The sequence below is a fragment of the Pieris brassicae genome, chromosome 4 (genome assembly GCF_905147105.1).
Source record: "Pieris brassicae chromosome 4, ilPieBrab1.1, whole genome shotgun sequence".
NCBI classification, from domain to species: domain Eukaryota; kingdom Metazoa; phylum Arthropoda; class Insecta; order Lepidoptera; family Pieridae; genus Pieris; species Pieris brassicae.
Window position 1 is genome coordinate 18,675,287 of NC_059668.1, and position 17,286 is coordinate 18,692,572.

Genomic DNA, 17,286 nt, shown 5'->3' on the forward strand with positions numbered 1-17,286 from the left:
GTCGAGTGTAGACGAAACAAGTTCAAGTTTTGTTAGTTACCGTCAAGTTAAAGTCCTTTGTTCTGTCAACCCCAGCTCAAGGATTTATTATAATATACTTGGTACTTGGCCTTAACACGTTTTGCAAGTAACATAATAATGAAAACAAGCGTTGGGTAATTTAAAATCAATATTACCGCGCTCGTATAATTAAGGAGAGTTTTAAGTGAACCGATTCAACTCGATTGAAACCCTTCTATATACAAAACTCTCAAAACACAAGGACAAAAACACACCGAATTTCATCATACGTCATACGAAAATGCATCACGTTTACCTTACTGCATTTGTTTGGTTAACCTGACCAGTTTATGAACGCACTTTCCTGTGCTCCTTTCATTGTTGTTTACAATATAAAATAGTTTTATTCTTTAGCCACAACAGCTCATGTTAAAATGGCTTTCGAGCTGCACATGTACGGGTGCAATCGGAGGCCCTATGAGGAAACAACGGCCCATATAGATAACGTTCTAGTCACAGCGCAAACACCGTGACATGAGTTTTAGGCATATTAATAATTGCTTAGGGTCGAAACAACATGCCCTAACAACCGTAACCGTAAAAACTCAAAGGTTCTAATGTTTTCTGGTTTACTTAATTATCTTTAATTATGAATGACAATTTACAAAGAATGTTACATAATTACTTAGCAATCAAAGCATTACATAGTAGGAACTAAAGACAAGATCGTCTTTTATTTACCTAATTAATATAAATTTAAATAAATCTATATTGTAATTTTATTGCTATTTCACACAAAGGGCAAAACGTGATTATTCTTTATAAAAAAATTACATTAGGAAAACCTATATACTGAGTATAATAGAAGTAGTTCTATACGAGGTATATAATACCAGTGTTTTTTAAAGATTATCAGGGTCAGCAAGTAGGCATTTTATTAACGTTACGGTAAAATTTGACCTCCGAAAACGTAACAGTGTGCTCTCACGACCGATATCGGCGCCTATGCGGTCGAGCCACGCACACGCTCTCTTACAAAATAACAATTGAATCGTGGGAAATCTCAAAGCAAAATGTTACAATTATGAAACAATAGGGCTAATGTAAAGATTACCAAATGAAGGACAATGTTTTTTTTCGCAATGATGAACTAACAAAAGGTCCTAGAACTACATTTGATAATATTGTTTCTTCTTGGGTAAACATTACAATTATGTAATTTCTTAAAAAAAACATTTACCAAATGATAAATGGCTGTGGTTACTTGGCCGATATTACATACCAAAATAGAAAAAAACAATAACAACCTAGGCAAAGCTAATAAATATTACCAATTAATTTATTTCTCACATCAAACATTTAAAATTGGTCATTGATTTATGGTTCTTATAAAACATGTAGAACTACATTTTTTTTCTTTTAAATATCAAATTTATGCTCAAAAGGTATGCAAGAAAGAGTTAAAGGTTTAATATAGACAATCTCAAGGAAATAAATTTTAATGCTAAAATAGTAACACTGTACAGTCATGACACATTCTACTTAAAATTTTGTGAATTATGAACTAATTAGGGTTTTTCTTCCAAAGTGTTATCTTTACCAGCAACAAGATTTGAGTCTTTTAAAGATGTTTTTGTTTGTTTTATTAAATGTGACAATTGCATAAATTAATTTGATTATTAAAACATTTTAAGATTCATTACTAAATATATCAACATATAAATTTTTATTAAAAATTAAGAAAGCTTTGGTTTAATTTTTTTTATCATTATTTAATATAAACGCTGCAAAAAGTGCAAAATAGGTATGCATATCTCTTATAACCAAACATGTGTTTATTTTATGTGATATATGATTTTATCAATACTAAGACATAGATATCACTGGTATGACACATTTTTGTAACAATTTATAGTAGATAATAACAATTTCAAATACACAAGTGAGCACAAAAACCTGTATCACATGGCTGCCCATCAATGATTAAATTGTCCACTTACCTACTTCAGTATAATATATTTCCACATACTATTATATTACCCATTATTAAATTAATAATATAATATTGTATACCTTTGTATATTCTGATAAGAACCTAGATATCCTTTTACTGCTTACTTTTCTAGTTTGTGTATAAAGATGTCTTAAACTAACATAATATCATAAATGTGAAGATTGACATAGATATTAGATAGTCTGCTGGCTAGTCCTGTTTTACTTTATTTACATCAAAATGTAAAAACATAAGAAGTTTGTTTAAGGAATTTAGAGTAAATTTTAAGTCTTACCTCACAGGCCATCACTCCTGTCGGATCCAGGGTGACTTATCTAATTTATCACGTTCTATCAAAACAAATAGTTCACGCTTTTGTTTCCCAACATTGGAAACAATTCCGACATCTAACATCCCCACGGCACAAACACATCTAAACTCTCTAGCTTCACTCACTAGTCACTGCGCAAGAACAAAATTTAACTCTAAACACCTGACCAAATCACAAATCACTGAAAAAAACCAACATTCCTCAGGTGGGATAGATGCACATCAAAGTTTTAAATTATCCCAAGTTATTAATAGCACTAAAACACGTATTTCTAATTTTAAAAATATTAAGAAATCATAAATTTAATCGAAAAAAAATAAAATGTTAGTTTGTCTCAGATGACAATTTATTTTGTAGAAGTTACACGAAGCGAACGATCAACGGGAGATGAACTCGCCATCTTGCTTTCAATTCATGTCACGGATTCGCATCTGTCAAAGTTTCATTGACACATTGGTAACTGTCAATAACAATTGACTATGTTACCTCACGCCAAAATAAAATGTATTCTGTGAAGGTAACGTTATAATGACTTTGTCACGATATAAAATTATGTGGCGGGAAACTAATATTTACCAATTAAGCCTAAGGTTCTATCGTTCTTACTCTTAAGCTTATTTTAATTCTGAAATAGCTAGCAATTGTTTAAATAAATATTATAGTGATTGGTTTCTTCTTTCGTGGTTTAATAATATTAGAAACAATAAAATACATTTGAATATGAGAATATAGTTCGATAACCGAATGAAATGTTAATAAAAGAGAGACGGATTATTGCTTTATAACGTGACTGACGGATTACTACATGTCTACAGCTATTATTAGATTACTATGTCTAGACTATGTACCTATATAGCCCACATACCACATACAATTTCAATTATCACAATAACACATACGAGCCATTTTATTAAAATATAAAAGCTTTTTGCTTCGCCTGTGCCTGATAGCTCCCATATTTTACAGAATATGTCAAAGTAAGTAAGTCAACATGAAGTAACGAAATAAATTATTTGTAAATTAATTTTTTTTCTAAATCGAGCTAAAAGCTCTGTTTTTTAAATTGTATATTGTACTAAAACATTTTACAAGGTAAGACTAATACAAGCATGTTTATTTCCGCATATATTTAGCAAACCTTTCGAAGTTCGAAGGACGGGCATCCTATGACGTCACATAGGGCCGCTGGTGCCATGATGAGCTCGGCACGATGGCCCTAGCAACAGCTAACAGGAAGAAAATGTAGGCTACATAAAGTAGGTTAATATTTCAGAACGCAAATACGTGACCCAATGGTTGGTAGTCTTAAGGCACTAACCGCTCTATGTAGACGTTTTGATTATAAGTTAAACATGTCACAGACGCAACTATATTTCAGAACACCAAACAATAAGCATTTCACATGGCTATAACTATGGATTTGGAGGAGAGCGTATCTGACTCGAAACTTCATAAGGAAAGTATAAGCAAAAAGGAATTACGGCCGTCAAGTGCAGCTTCTATCTCAAAGTCTGATCATGGTCTAGGTTAGTAGAGTGGATTTGACATCTAAACGTCCATAAACTTCCACCTCGGCATTAGTTTTCATAAATGACAATCTTTTTATTGGTGTCTGTGTTTAACCTACATCAAAGTTCTAGAATCGGGAACGGAATAAATCAAGTAACTTCTTTAAGGTTTACTCAATTGAATACTCAAAATAACTACCTAAATTAAGAAGATCTTTTTTTGCAGTTGAAACAACATCTTCCATCGAACAACTAAAGCAGTACAAGAGCTGGGTCAGTCCTGAGAGATGGAATGAACTTAAGAAGATAGCTGATACTGCGATGAAAGACCGCAAAGTGTTCATGATTAAGGGGGGTGGTTTCCCTGCTGTGCGTCGAGCTCTTACTGAGCGTGGCTGGATAGAAAAGTACGAGTCACATAAGGTAAAATTCAAAGCACAATTTTCAGCATATTATGGGTTTTTATGGTTTTAAGAAATGTAATATACATGTTAAGTAGCTCAGTGCGTTAGTCCTTCATTTTATTTATATTCATAACTGTTCGAGGTGTTTTTCAAAATATGCATCCCAGATTATCTTCGCTACTATTTTCATGCTTAATACATTGATACATAACGGTAAAATTACTTATTATTTAAAATAGGTTCGACATCCACCACCAGCCGTCGACGCTAGAAAAGTATCGGGTAAAGAATTGACCAAAGTCGAAAGAATGATTTTATACAAATTTATGGAACACCATTCAGTAGATTTCCTCTGGACGACAAAGCGGGACAAATACGATTGGTTACTTAGTAACAAAGACGTCGTTATCAGCAGGTAAACCATAATTTGCTCTATCTATCTATTATCCTTTTAAATTACTAACAGATATTTTTTTTCTAGATTTTTTAGATCAGTTTTCACAACGAAAGAAGGATTAACATCTTCCCTGACCCAAATGCACTGGTTCACGGACCCAGGTGTAGCTTTAACACGATTTCCACGCTGTTATAACATTTATAATTCCGATAGCCTTGAAGAATTTATCGATGACTTCAGAATAACGGCTTGTATAAGTGTTCTGAAATGGCTCTCGAATACACTTCAAGACAAAAATGAACAACATCTTGTACAGCCCCACGGAAAGGTTCCATTAAGTGCCGTAGAATTTGCGATAGTAAGACTCAATGAATACGTAGCGTTTTTCTCCCATAAGGATATAGATGATACCGAGGAACAAGCTCAACATGTTTGGGAACATGAATGGGATCAGTTCCTTACACATCATTATCTCCTGGTACATGAAAATGCAAAATTTATTGAAGACAAAAATATAAATATACGGTAGGTAATTAAATCAGTAATTAATCAATATGCATTAAAATATAATCATTTACAGATTAAATATCGTTAATTTATAATAATTAAAATCATTCTTATCAGCGTAATTATGGATATTTTCAGGCAATTGGAAAGGAAATCGTCTAAAATTCTAGCCACTATGGTAAAATTTTGGCCTCAAATGGATATAGATGGAGTTTTCAACATTTGGATTGTAAAACCTGGCAACAAATGTCGCGGAAAAGGCATACAACTAATGAACAATATAAAAGATATTATTGGCCTCATTAATGTTCCAGCCCAAAAAACAAGATATGTGGTTCAGAAATATATAGGTAGTATATTTTCAAGAAACGAGAAATAATTGAACTATATATAATATATGAGCAGTGTTCAACGTGCGACTCTTATCCCTGAGAACGTAGGTTTGATCCCCTGCTTTGCACCAATGGACTTTTTGTCTATGTGCGCATATAAAATTCGCTCGAACGGTAAAGGAAACATCAACCAGTCTTAGACAGAAAAAGTCTACGGCGTGAGTCAGGCACAGGAGGGTTCCTACCTACTTGCCTGTTCGATTGATCGTAAAACAGATTCAGAAACAGGCCCATCTATATTTATTTAATTATGTTTAATATGTTTTATTTCAGAAAATCCTTTGGTAATATACAACACAAAATTTGACATACGACAGTGGTTTTTAGTCACAAATTGTCAGCCTCTAACCATTTGGGTTTACAAGTAAGCGTAAGAAATCACTTATAAATTATTTAAACTTACTATTATTAACGTTTTAACCCTTTCAGAGACAGTTACCTAAGATTTAGCTCTCAAATATTCAGTCTATCGAATTATCACGAATCCGTTCACCTCACAAATAATGCAATCCAAACAAAATATAAGAACAACGGTGAAAGGGACAAAGCACTGCCTGATGAAAATATGTGGGATTGTCATACTTTCAAAGCTTATCTAAGGTAAATGTTATCATTTATATTCGTTAATATTAGAAACCTATAATTAATGGCATTAAAATTTTGAAGACAGATAGGACAATATGAAATGTGGGACTCGAAAATTTATCCAGGAATTAAACAATGTTTGATAGGCGCTATGCTCGCATGCCAGGAGTCTATGGATAAAAGGCAAAATAGCTTCGAATTGTACGGAGCTGACTTTATGTTAACTGACGATTTTACACCATGGCTCATTGAAATCAATTCGAGTCCAGATTTGGCACCGACTACTTCAGTAACAGCGCGCTTGTGTCCGCAATGTCTTGAAGATGTCATAAAAGGTATCTTAAATTTTCTAAAAAAATGTTTTTAATTCAACAAAGTTGATTAATTATGATACCTTTCTTTTAGTCGTCTTAGACAGACGTTCCAATCCTGAAGCTGATACAGGTACCTTTGAACTAGTCTATCGGCAGGTTATACCAAAAGCTCCAGCATACCTAGGTTTACAACTATGCATTAACGGTAAAAGACTTATAAAGAAATCCAAAGAGAAGAAAACTGAGCACAAGTCTGTAACTCCGTTTCCTACACCAATACCAGTAGGAGATGTTAAACTTGATCCTGGTCAACCGGTTCCACCAGAATACAGTGGACCGATAATTACAGATTTTCTAACTTGGCTCAATCCATACGACGCTTTACCTACCAACAAAGATGGCATTATAATAGGTCAACGGGATTCACTGACGGTACGCCAAACTGTTAATGTTGTGAGTTCAAGTAACATTTTTAAAGCACCCAAAAAGCGTAAATCATCTGCGCTCTCTTGTAGGACTCATCGAGGAAGACGCGAAAAAAATTTAGAATCCAAACGACGTATTAAGCCCCACTCCTGCTGCAGACCCGAAGATGAACAATCAAGTAACACGAAAATTACAAAATACCGAACTGAATCCGCGAAAAAGTTTGAAATGCCCAAAATTGACAGGTCTGTTGGTAATAAGCGTTGCTATATAGATCCTGCTGAATGGGAACGTGAAACTGCAAGCATACTTCGATCAACTATTTCTATTCAAAACAAAATGTTGATTAAAAACGAGGGTAGTGGGCAAATTCAATCTAAATCAGTTATTAAAAATAGTCATAAAACTTTAGAACCTGTAGCTTCAGGTGACTATAGAAAAGAGTCAAATCCAATTAAAAAGTTAAGTGCCATAGGTCGAAGTATTTGTAAACTCCACAATGAAAACCAAAATAAATCAATAACCTTGTCTAAAAGTTGTACTTCTATTAATTATGCCCCATATCGAGTTGCTCCATTACTTGATGCAAAATCATCTTTAAAAAGAGATAATACAAGAATATAAGTTGGTAATAATAAAGTAGAAGGTATTGTTGTTTAAAAATCTGTTGTCATATTCTGAAAATTTTAAAATATAAACGTTGTATGTGTTTGTTAGTTTTGTGTGTTCATGTATCCTATCCTAGTTTTCCATTTTATCCCAAAAACTTAGATTGACTTCTTTAATTAATCAGTTTAGACAAGGTATATAAAATATTTTAAAAAAATGGCGGTCTATGTTGTGTTTTTGACAATAATTTGAGTGACACTGTTAATCGAAAATGTGTAATTTTATAACAAATAAACAAATCATGCAATAAGGATAAAGAAATAATATTTAAATACCAAATATTAAGAATTAAGATTATTTTATATAAAAGGGAAGTTACACTAAATAAAATTTAACATGTAATAATATATGTAGAATCTAGTGTATAGTTGGTATATAAAATAGCGAAAGTTGTTAGCTAGTTAACTATAGATGTACTTAGTAAGTATTTATGTGTAATACGGAAAAGAGATTATTTTATCACACAAATTTATTTAATAATCATTAAAATTATTTCAACAGATCAAATACCTGGCTAATGATGGTGAAATAATATTTTCATCATGCCAATTATAAAAAAGAAATTCGGCAAAAGAAAGAGGGTAAGACTGGTTGCTGTATGAAGACGAAAGTTCTTTTATATTTTTGATACATCTTGGGTTTTTATATACTGTTATATACATATTGCAACTTTTAGAAAATCACTGGTTTACTTCCAAATCCCCACTTCACTGGCCAAAAAAACTTCACAAATGCTTCCAGACCAAGAGTGGTAAAGGTATTACAAAAATTAAACTCTTACAAGTTACTCTAGTACTACTCTTTAGTTATAATTGTTTTACACTCAAATAATTCGACAGAAATTGTACAAGGGTGGCGTGAGACGCATATTTACTCCTTTCCATAAATTTGATCAAAAGAAAAAGATACGGATGGAGTTTTCAAGAACGCTATCTCCTGCCGGCCTGTCACCGAAAGAAAAAAGCTACTTAATCTGTAGCTGTCAGGCAAAATCAACTAAATATGCAAGTCTAAAAAGGAAGGCTGCAGAGGCTATAAAAGAAGCAAAAATATTCTCAATCCAAGGCAGTTGCAATGCCGTCAGAAAAGCTTTATTAGATCGAGGATGGGTGGAAAAGTTGCCTTTGAACCGCATGAATCTAACAAAAATAAGAAATGGTGCATACTCAAACAAATTAGAAATACAAAGTGAACTTGAAAGATTGCTTCTATCTAATTTCGTAGATAAACATAATCCTAACTTCATTTGGAGATCTCGTGACGATAGACGAGACACAACTATAGACATGTCAAAGGACTATACGACGATAATTAATAAACTGGAACTTGATGCTGTGTGGACTTCTAAACAAGGCTTATGTTCTTCAATGAAAAGAAATTATTGGTTTTACATCGAGGACGTTGCCGAAGTCAAAGGACCACGATCATATAACACACCTGAACCAGGTGAAATTGAAGGGTTCATACATGATTACAAAATTACGGCGTGTACTAGTTTGCTAAAATGGACTCTTTCAATGGTGGCCAATGAGAGACCCATTTTCAATCATATTGGCAAAATTTCTATAAATGTGATTGTTTTTGCCTTGAATAGGTGTAAAGAATACCTATTTCGTAAACAGCATAAAGATATAGATCGCGAACTTAACACTGTAAATGACGAACAGTGGAACTCGTTTTTAAAGAAGTACTATTGTATCATTGCAAGAAACGAAGTATTTACAAGAGACAAAACGAACAAATTGCCGTTATATTTAAGTTATGCCAAATATCTTTTAAAAGAAATTCACAAATACAGGCCACAGCTAAGTTGCGAGGGCTGTCATAATATATGGATAATAAAACCTGCCCATTGCTCTAGAGGAAGAGGCATAAGAATGGCATCTAAATTAGGAGTTATCACAGATTTGTTGTGCAAAGCCAATGCGAAACATGTTATTCAGAAATACATCGGTAACTAACTCTTACCAACAGTAATCTTACAATAGTCTAATAATGTATTAATATCTTATTATTTCAGAGGAGCCACTGCTTATTCATGATACAAAGTTTGACATACGACAATACTATTTGGTAACTAGTACGTATCCTCTAGTTATATGGATGTACCGAGACTGTTATTTAAAGTTCAGTTCGCAGAAGTATAATCTTAAAAACTATCACGAATCAATTCACTTGACGAATAATGCGGTACAAAAAAAATATAGCAACTGCAAAAATCGTCACTTAGAACTACCTAGTAGCAATATGTGGGACTTAAATAAATACAAAAGTTATTTGAATAAAACTGGAAGAGATGACGTATGGGATTCTATTATTTACCCTGGAATGAAGAAATCGATTGTAGGGATTATGCTCAGCTGTCAAGACTCCCTCTCAGTTAGTAAAAACCGCTTTGAGTTGTACGGTTGTGATTTCATTTTGGACAACGAATATAAACCATGGTTGATAGAAATAAACTCATGTCCAGATCTTAACAGTACAACACAAGTGACAGCACGAATATGTCCAGCTGTTATAACAGATATAATAAAAGGTACTAAATATGCATTAAATTTCAAATAAAACCGTGGCGCTACAACCTATTAGGGTCTGGGCCTCAGGTTTCTGTATCTGTTTCATGATCATTTGTCAATCTAATAGACAAGTCGGTGATCAGGCTCCTGCGTCTGACACACGCCGTCGACTTTTTGGGTCTAAGGCAAGCCGGTTTCCTCACGATGTTTTCCTTTACCGTACCAATGAGTGTTAAATGCGCATATCGAAAGTAAATCCATTAGTAAAGGATCGAACCAACTACCTCAGGGATGAGAGTCGCAAGCTGAAGCCGCTAGGCCAACACTGCTCATTATTACGTAATAGTATTTAATATTTATTACGTAAGTCAATTTACAGTAATTAATTTTCTAAAAATGGTGTGGATGGTAAATCCCTTTTTTTCCTGTAAGTTGTTGCCTAATCTATATTCTGTGATGTGTTAATATTGCAGTTGTAATCGATTATGCAAATAATCCAGAATCCTCAACGGGTAATTTTGAATGCATATATAGACAGCCAATGACTCTACCAAAATATGGGAGTGCAACCGATCTTGGTGTGCGGGGGTATTCTCTTCCCAATGACTATTTTTACAAAGGCCACATTGAAATTCAAGAATCATATGAAGATCCTGAAATCGGTTCTGAGCAAGATGTAGAAGCAATTCTAAATAAGCTCAAACGCTTCTATGACATCGAGGATACGGTTATGGTACAGACATACGTATCTGACGAAAAAATAGCAAACAAACGCGAACAGTTATCACTTAGCAGTTTGACGGAAAATGAACTGAGTCCTGTAAATGATATTTCCAATCCTTCTTCTCAAAATGTGCTTAAAGTAGAAAGTAAAACTTCCGCTTCATGCTCCAAATCATCATCTGTTGCCGTTCAAAGTGTATGTAGCGTCACAGATCTTAAAACAACACCTTGTAAGACCAACTTAAAAAACTCTTTCAGTTTTAGCGCATTAGATGATGGACCTCTGGGCAAAGCGAGTTTTATCGAATTTAATCCTAAAAAGAAAACAGAGATCCTTAAATTGTGCGCAGTTCAGGAGACCGCTGCGTTACCTAACAAAGACCCAGAATTTAATTTGGTATCTACAAAACAAAACGATTCCGTCCTAATAGCGGCCTCGAGATTGATATCATTTATGAGGGATAAAGAAAAGGAGTACCTTAATTAGTCGAGGCTTGTTCTTTCTTAGTAAACATTTTGCTCTTATTTCATTCAGATATATTTAATGAGAACTAAGCAAGCTTCTTAAGAGTGGAAGCTACCAACTTTCCAAATACTGTTTTTGATAGAAACCCACTTGAAATTATAAACTAGAAATAAAACAACTCTTAATGGAAATCAAAATTTATTAAAATTAAACCTAATAAAATGAAGTCAATGAATAATGCTGTCTTATTCACAAATAAGCAAAGTAAATAACAAAATTTCCATTTATTCGGAGATCAGTGATAAAATACACAAAATATCAAGAACGCTTTCTACTTCATAAATAAAATTACTAAAATTAAAGGGATTGTTTTCTAATTAGTGTTGCTATATAAAAGTTATTAAAATACCATACAAACAATTTTAGTCCTAATTTGCAGTTTTTAAAAAACTTTTACATTCAGATATTAAGCAGCATGTATAACAAACAAAAAAAAGCTGTCTATGTATTTGGAAATCTATGTAAATAGAAAAAGATTTTGTTCAGATACCACCTAAATCTGATTTCGTTAATTTGGGCTTAAATTTACGCGGTTGTTAATAATAATTTTTACTGAATTATTTTGTTGGTGAACCTAGCTAGCTATCTTTTATACAAAATTACAACTTATAGTAATCCAAGATATTCTATGTACTATGATACTTAACAGTATATTTACAAGTATCCAAAGAATATATTAAACCAGACAAAACCAAGTAAAAAATGAAATTTAACACTTATAAATGCACGGAGACCTACATGGAAAGTATCTGAATTTATACTCAGGTAAACAGCCATCACCTATCAAAGTGGTTTCAAGGAGAATGAAAGTTTGGGTCTGGAGTTGTTTTTGCCTAAAATTTTCTTTTGTTCTTCTTTTACTCTTTTCTCTTGTTCCTTTTTCAACTTTTGTCTCTCTTCGTCCATTTTCCTTTGTTCTTCTATCATAGCCAACCTTTCTTCCGCCTAGGATTTTAAAAAGACTTGTAAGCACCAAAAACTATACAGATGTGTTTGGCCAGTACTATATGTGTAAACATCAAACTTCATTTGACTAGTCAATAAAACTGTTATGTATTTATTATTTTTATTAACTATTTATAGCTAACAAACAAAATAGCTTAAGTAAAAACAGGCCTAAAATAGCGATCACATCACAAGCTATTCAGCAGTCTTCTGACTATTAAAACCTTGTTCTCTATGTGTTCTATATAATAATAATAGCTTATAACTTCCGTACTTTAGGTTGAAATGGCTCATCATAATAAATTTAATCTTAGTAAATTAGTAATTATTATTAGATTAGCCTTCGAAACACTATTTGATTTTCAAATGTATACAACCCAGTAACTTTTGGAGACATTAAGTAAAAAACCTTTACCAACTTAGTTCTTTTCTGTAGAGTGACCCAGTTCACATTAAATAAATACATCTGAATTTATATTTAAAAATTAAATTTATAATATACTGACCAGCTTGCGTTGAGCTTCCTCAATCTTTTTATTATTTTCAGCCATGATATCCTCCAACTCTTTCCTTTTACGTTCCTCTTCAGCCTGTATAATAAAACAAATATGTTAACGTCTGTTTACATCCCATTGTGTCACAAATTGCAGTACATCTACCAATATGCCTAAATCATGACAGAATCAGTCCTTTATCCATTGTTTGTTGGAGGTCTGAGGTCTGTGATCTCACAACTCATAGTCTTTCGTTCACATCATTCACACCAAACAACAAGTACTTCAGCGAAATAATTTGTTTATAGAATAAAATGTAATTACAAATTTTGCTGAAAACATAGATCCATTTACATAATCCTTAGTAGCATGAAACAAAAAATTGTTATACAAAAAATAGATTCAAAAAATACCTTCAGCTTCAGGGAAGGGTCCACAAGCAGCGACTCCTTAAAATTCTTACAGCATCACGTCTTGCAGTCTTCTGACCTGACTTATACACTACATGACTGCCGAGGACAGTCAAACGAACAATTTTAAAATGCTAGCTGGTAGCCATAATGGCATTCTCAGAGTGATATCAGATTGAGTGAGACATTTGTCTAATGTATGCAAATGTTAAGGTTGCCACCTATTACGAAATAGGTAGTACTTGCCAAGATGAAACCAGTCACAAGTGCAATATTTTTTGTCAGATTTTATAAAGATTTCTTTTTATATAATGTTTACTGGAAATCAAGGTTATAATTGTCTCTATCTAATATGTATTATAATAGTTGTAAGACAACAGGAGAGATGGATAATAGTTGTGTATGAAGTTATTTGTTAAAACCCTTTCTTAAGTTTAAGAAACTTATTAGGTGACAACCACAGATGATACTATCACATGAATATTAAACTGACATAAAAAGTTCTTGTAAACTCGAACTACACCTGACCGGACCTTTAACAGATATGATCGAAATACTAATTAGTTTATAAAAGTTATATTTTATAAGATAATGATGTATGCTAAAATGTTTGGGCTGCAACAGCATTTTTAAGGTTTGTCATATGTAACAGCAACAACCCAGAATTGCTTTTACACATGACTTGTGCTAAAAAGTACAGTTACCTGTCGAGCAATTTCCTCTCGTTTCTGTTGTTCCCGCTGTTTTTCTAGTTCTTGCATCATCTCATGTTCCATCTTTCTTTTGGCCTCTTCGACCCTTTTAGCAACTTCTCTTTCTATTTCTTCCTTTCGTTTTTCTAATTCCTCCTCTACTCTTTTCTTAACAAGAAGTTCTATTCTTTTAGCAGCTTCTTCCTCAACTACCTGAAAATTTCAAGTGTTTTTCTTTTGTTATTAAATAGAAATAAATTAGGTATAAGTTATATAAAAATGTAAGTATATGTCTTCTAATACATAGATCTGTAAAAAATCTGAAAAGAATTCAAAGGTATGTTTACTTTTTGTTCTGCTTCTCTTATACGCCTTTGCCTTTCCATTTCTGCAAGGCGGTCAACTTCATCCATTTTGTTGCGGCATTTGGATTTCTTTCTACTCCTACTACCATCATATGAGCCATCAGTGGTTGATGCTGACGACACAGAATGTGACCTTTTTCTGAAAAACGAGATAGAGAAACAATTTAATTATCATACATAAATTGCAACAAAGGAGCAGATTATAGTTAGCATAGAAATAAGTCATCTACTTCTCTGTTTCAACATAGTAAGTGAAACAGACGTATTTAGACCAATAAATAACTGACTGTGTTTTCTATGTGAGAGTACAAAACTAATAGTGATGAGAAAGCTTTCCACGATTAATCTGTTATCAAAACTTAGTTATTGCTACTGGTATTACGTTATTTGACTTCAAAAAGTACCGTGATTTTGAACTCCGTTCTCTTGACTTTTCGGCGTGTTTCGTGCTCCTACTGCGAGAGGACGATCTGTCTTTTGAACGACTTTTCTTCCTCGAATGTTTATTGCTTTTATGATGACGCCGAGGAGATTTACTTCTAGAGCGTGAACGTCCCATTATCATGCAGATGTTTTCAAGTAAAATTTTAAATATTTCAATTTACTGCATTAGCATTTTAAGTTGTAACACCACCTTCGCAACCACCTTCTTGGATGCTGCTTTGACAATTGACATATCATGTTACATTATATTATGGACATCTTATTCAGATTATATATTTGTCGTTTCTGATATTTTACAGTCTGTTGCCTTAACCTAATTTAGTCGTTATAATGTCGCAAATCAATATTCATAGCATTAGTCTGTTTCTTGGTTATGCAAAATGCAATTATTTTTTTAGTATCAGCAACGCTCAATAAATTAGAATTTAGAGTTATGGCTATGTATGTCGGCAACATAATAATGTATTTAGTAATTGGTACTGGCAATATAGTATATTGTACACGTCACACTGTTTACTAGAGAAACCAAAATAGATAGATCTAGTCAATGTTACCATAATGATAGCTAATGTTGCGAAAAAGTTGGGAATGTATTTTATGTAGATGTTTCTTTATTATTTTAATATGTATCTCTTTGGCGATACTACTAACTCTTTAACTCATTTAATTAGTTTTCATATTTCAATATCTCATAACTGTGATCGAAATTTGAAAATCTCTAGGATCTTCTATATAATAATTGTGAATTTAGAATGCTTAAATTTGAATTTTACCAATATTTTTAAATGGCAATGAATATTGGTAAAAAAATTGTCGAATATTACAATTACAAAGTTGGATTTTTATCGACTATTTTTAATTCTAAAAATATTTTTGATAATGTTATTTTAACGAATGTGTTATTAATAAATAAACAACCTAATAATACTTAGACTCACGCACTTACTATGTCAAAATTATATATAAAAAATATGTTTTACATCTCACATCAATAATTATTTGGTGCAGGGTAGTATACCGTTATCACTTATCACCGTATCTATATTCGTCGCCAGAAAGTTGAGTGTGTTTCGAAGAAAGTTGAGTGTGTTTCGAAGAAAGTTGTATCTTAAATATTGTATCATTAAGGACTAACAAGTATTAGATTCTCTACGTTTTACATAATGGGTGATATTATAAAAGGATTTTTAATATCTTTATTGACTGAAAAATGCTTCAACGAATACTTTTTAAAGTACAATTTCCTGGATGGTAATATCTAATCATTATGTAAGAAAAGCGTAAACATATCAAATGTTTCTAAAATTAACCAATATTCTGTATTTCAGTTCCATGTTTTAAAAGTAGTCTAAGCAAAGGTCTGGGTATAGGTATAATTGCTGGCTCAATATTAGTAAAAGTCCCTCAAATTTTAAAAATCCTTAATAGCAAGAGTGCTAAAGGGATCAATATTTATGGTGTCTCTCTTGAACTATTTGCGATTACTGCCAACTTTACCTACAGCTATGTAATGAATTTTCCTTTCAGGTAGGTATTATGCTCATAATGAACCTTATGTCAGTTATAAATTGCTATCCAAAATATGAATAGAAATACTTGGAATATATTGAAACTATTTCTGGTCTAATTATGCTATAAATAATGTGGTTTTATATATTTTTAGTGCATGGGGTGAAGGAACATTTCTGGCTCTTCAAACAGCTGCAATTGCAGCTCTTGTATTGCATTATGGTGGGTCTCCAATGCAAGCTGCATTATTTTTGTCTGTATATCCTGCTGTTGTCTCAGCATTAGTCAGTGGTTATACTCCTGTTGATGTTCTATGGACAATGCAAGCTGTTAATGTTCCTATTATATTAGTTGCCAAGGTAATTTATAAAAATCAATATTTATTTATTAATTATTATGTAGACAATTATTTAATATAAACTTTTTAGGGTCTAAAATTGAAACAGGGAATGTCTTTAATGGAAATAATTATTTCAGGCAATTCAAGTTATAACTAACTACAAGAATGGCAGTACTGGTCAATTATCAGCGGTGACATGTTTCCTTCTATTTGCGGGCAGTATTGCAAGAATATTCACATCCATCCAGGAAACAGGAGACCTAATAATTATAGTCACATATTGTGTATCAACTATAGCCAATGGTGCTATTGTCTTCCAACTATTTTGGTATTGGAATGTTGACACAACTGTATCTACCAAAAACAAGAACAAAAAGAAGAAACGCACATAGATGAGGTTTTTAAGATTAATAAAAAAGTATTTATATCTTAGTAGACTTTGTTATTTTCCTTTCATATTGTCCAGATTAATTTAATTAACACGCTGGTGACCATGTGAAATTTTCACATGATGAATCTTTCATTCATTTCTGTGTGTAACAAATAACGCATACTTGGGGTAGGAAAACTGGGCAGACCAATGTCTAACACTACCCACAAGTTGACGAAGTTTCTCTAACTACTGGTTACATATCTTAAACTACATTGTACTTTTTGAAACACAGTATACAATATAGTAGTAAAGTTTAGAGGTTGTAGAAGGGCAATCTCTATATCAACTGAACACATTTTGAAAATATCGTTTAGCATGGAATGCCACGTTATTTACGTGTCATACGAACGCTTCCTGAACCAT

General features: G+C 32.6%; 5 protein-coding genes across 8 annotated transcripts in view; 3 read left to right on the forward strand and 2 right to left on the reverse strand.

The window, feature by feature from the left end:
- The window catches only part of LOC123708110 (serine/threonine-protein kinase 26), a 70,700-nt gene extending 67,977 nt beyond the window's left edge, over positions 1–2,723 (reverse strand). For both annotated transcript variants that reach the window (XM_045658623.1, XM_045658622.1), the window contains exon 1: positions 2,289–2,723. In XM_045658623.1, coding sequence (XP_045514579.1) covers positions 2,289–2,300 — 12 coding nt within the window. In that variant the 5' untranslated portion in view covers positions 2,301–2,723. The remainder of the gene's footprint in view (positions 1–2,288) is intronic.
- Positions 2,724–3,360: 637 nt separating this feature from the next.
- Positions 3,361–7,089, forward strand: LOC123708061 (tubulin glycylase 3A-like). Of its 2 annotated transcripts, none has more exons than XM_045658541.1 (11): positions 3,361–3,416; positions 3,703–3,850; positions 4,059–4,255; positions 4,476–4,651; positions 4,718–5,158; positions 5,279–5,490; positions 5,806–5,896; positions 5,962–6,132; positions 6,199–6,452; positions 6,523–6,863; positions 6,947–7,089. In XM_045658541.1, exons 2-11 carry the CDS (start codon positions 3,727–3,729, stop codon positions 6,995–6,997), a joined length of 2,058 nt encoding a protein of 685 aa, XP_045514497.1. In that variant the 5' UTR covers positions 3,361–3,416; positions 3,703–3,726; the 3' UTR covers positions 6,998–7,089. The 2 variants fall into 2 exon arrangements, with proteins under 2 accessions (XP_045514497.1, XP_045514496.1); XM_045658540.1 differs by lacking the exon at positions 3,361–3,416 and adding an exon at positions 3,532–3,580.
- LOC123708060 (tubulin glycylase 3A-like) lies at positions 6,963–11,466 on the forward strand. 2 transcript variants are annotated; one of them, XM_045658538.1, is made up of 6 exons: positions 6,963–7,102; positions 8,028–8,107; positions 8,203–8,283; positions 8,366–9,479; positions 9,547–10,062; positions 10,516–11,466. In XM_045658538.1, the coding sequence occupies exons 2-6, from the start codon at positions 8,069–8,071 to the stop codon at positions 11,250–11,252; spliced, it is 2,487 nt and encodes an 828-aa protein (XP_045514494.1). In that variant the 5' UTR covers positions 6,963–7,102; positions 8,028–8,068; the 3' UTR covers positions 11,253–11,466. The 2 variants fall into 2 exon arrangements, with proteins under 2 accessions (XP_045514494.1, XP_045514495.1); XM_045658539.1 differs by having other exon boundaries at positions 8,375–9,479.
- Positions 11,467–11,541: 75 nt separating this feature from the next.
- Positions 11,542–14,855, reverse strand: LOC123708063 (UPF0430 protein CG31712). Its single transcript, XM_045658542.1, has 5 exons — positions 14,602–14,855; positions 14,180–14,336; positions 13,845–14,045; positions 12,743–12,826; positions 11,542–12,236 (listed from the first exon to the last, which is right to left on the reverse strand). Exons 1-5 carry the CDS (start codon positions 14,760–14,762, stop codon positions 12,075–12,077), a joined length of 765 nt encoding a protein of 254 aa, XP_045514498.1. The 5' UTR covers positions 14,763–14,855; the 3' UTR covers positions 11,542–12,074.
- Positions 14,856–15,468: 613 nt separating this feature from the next.
- Positions 15,469–16,922, forward strand: LOC123708986 (mannose-P-dolichol utilization defect 1 protein homolog). Its single transcript, XM_045660048.1, has 4 exons — positions 15,469–15,892; positions 15,970–16,168; positions 16,305–16,509; positions 16,628–16,922. The coding sequence occupies exons 1-4, from the start codon at positions 15,805–15,807 to the stop codon at positions 16,880–16,882; spliced, it is 747 nt and encodes a 248-aa protein (XP_045516004.1). The 5' UTR covers positions 15,469–15,804; the 3' UTR covers positions 16,883–16,922.
- The last annotated feature ends 364 nt before the right edge of the window (positions 16,923–17,286 follow it).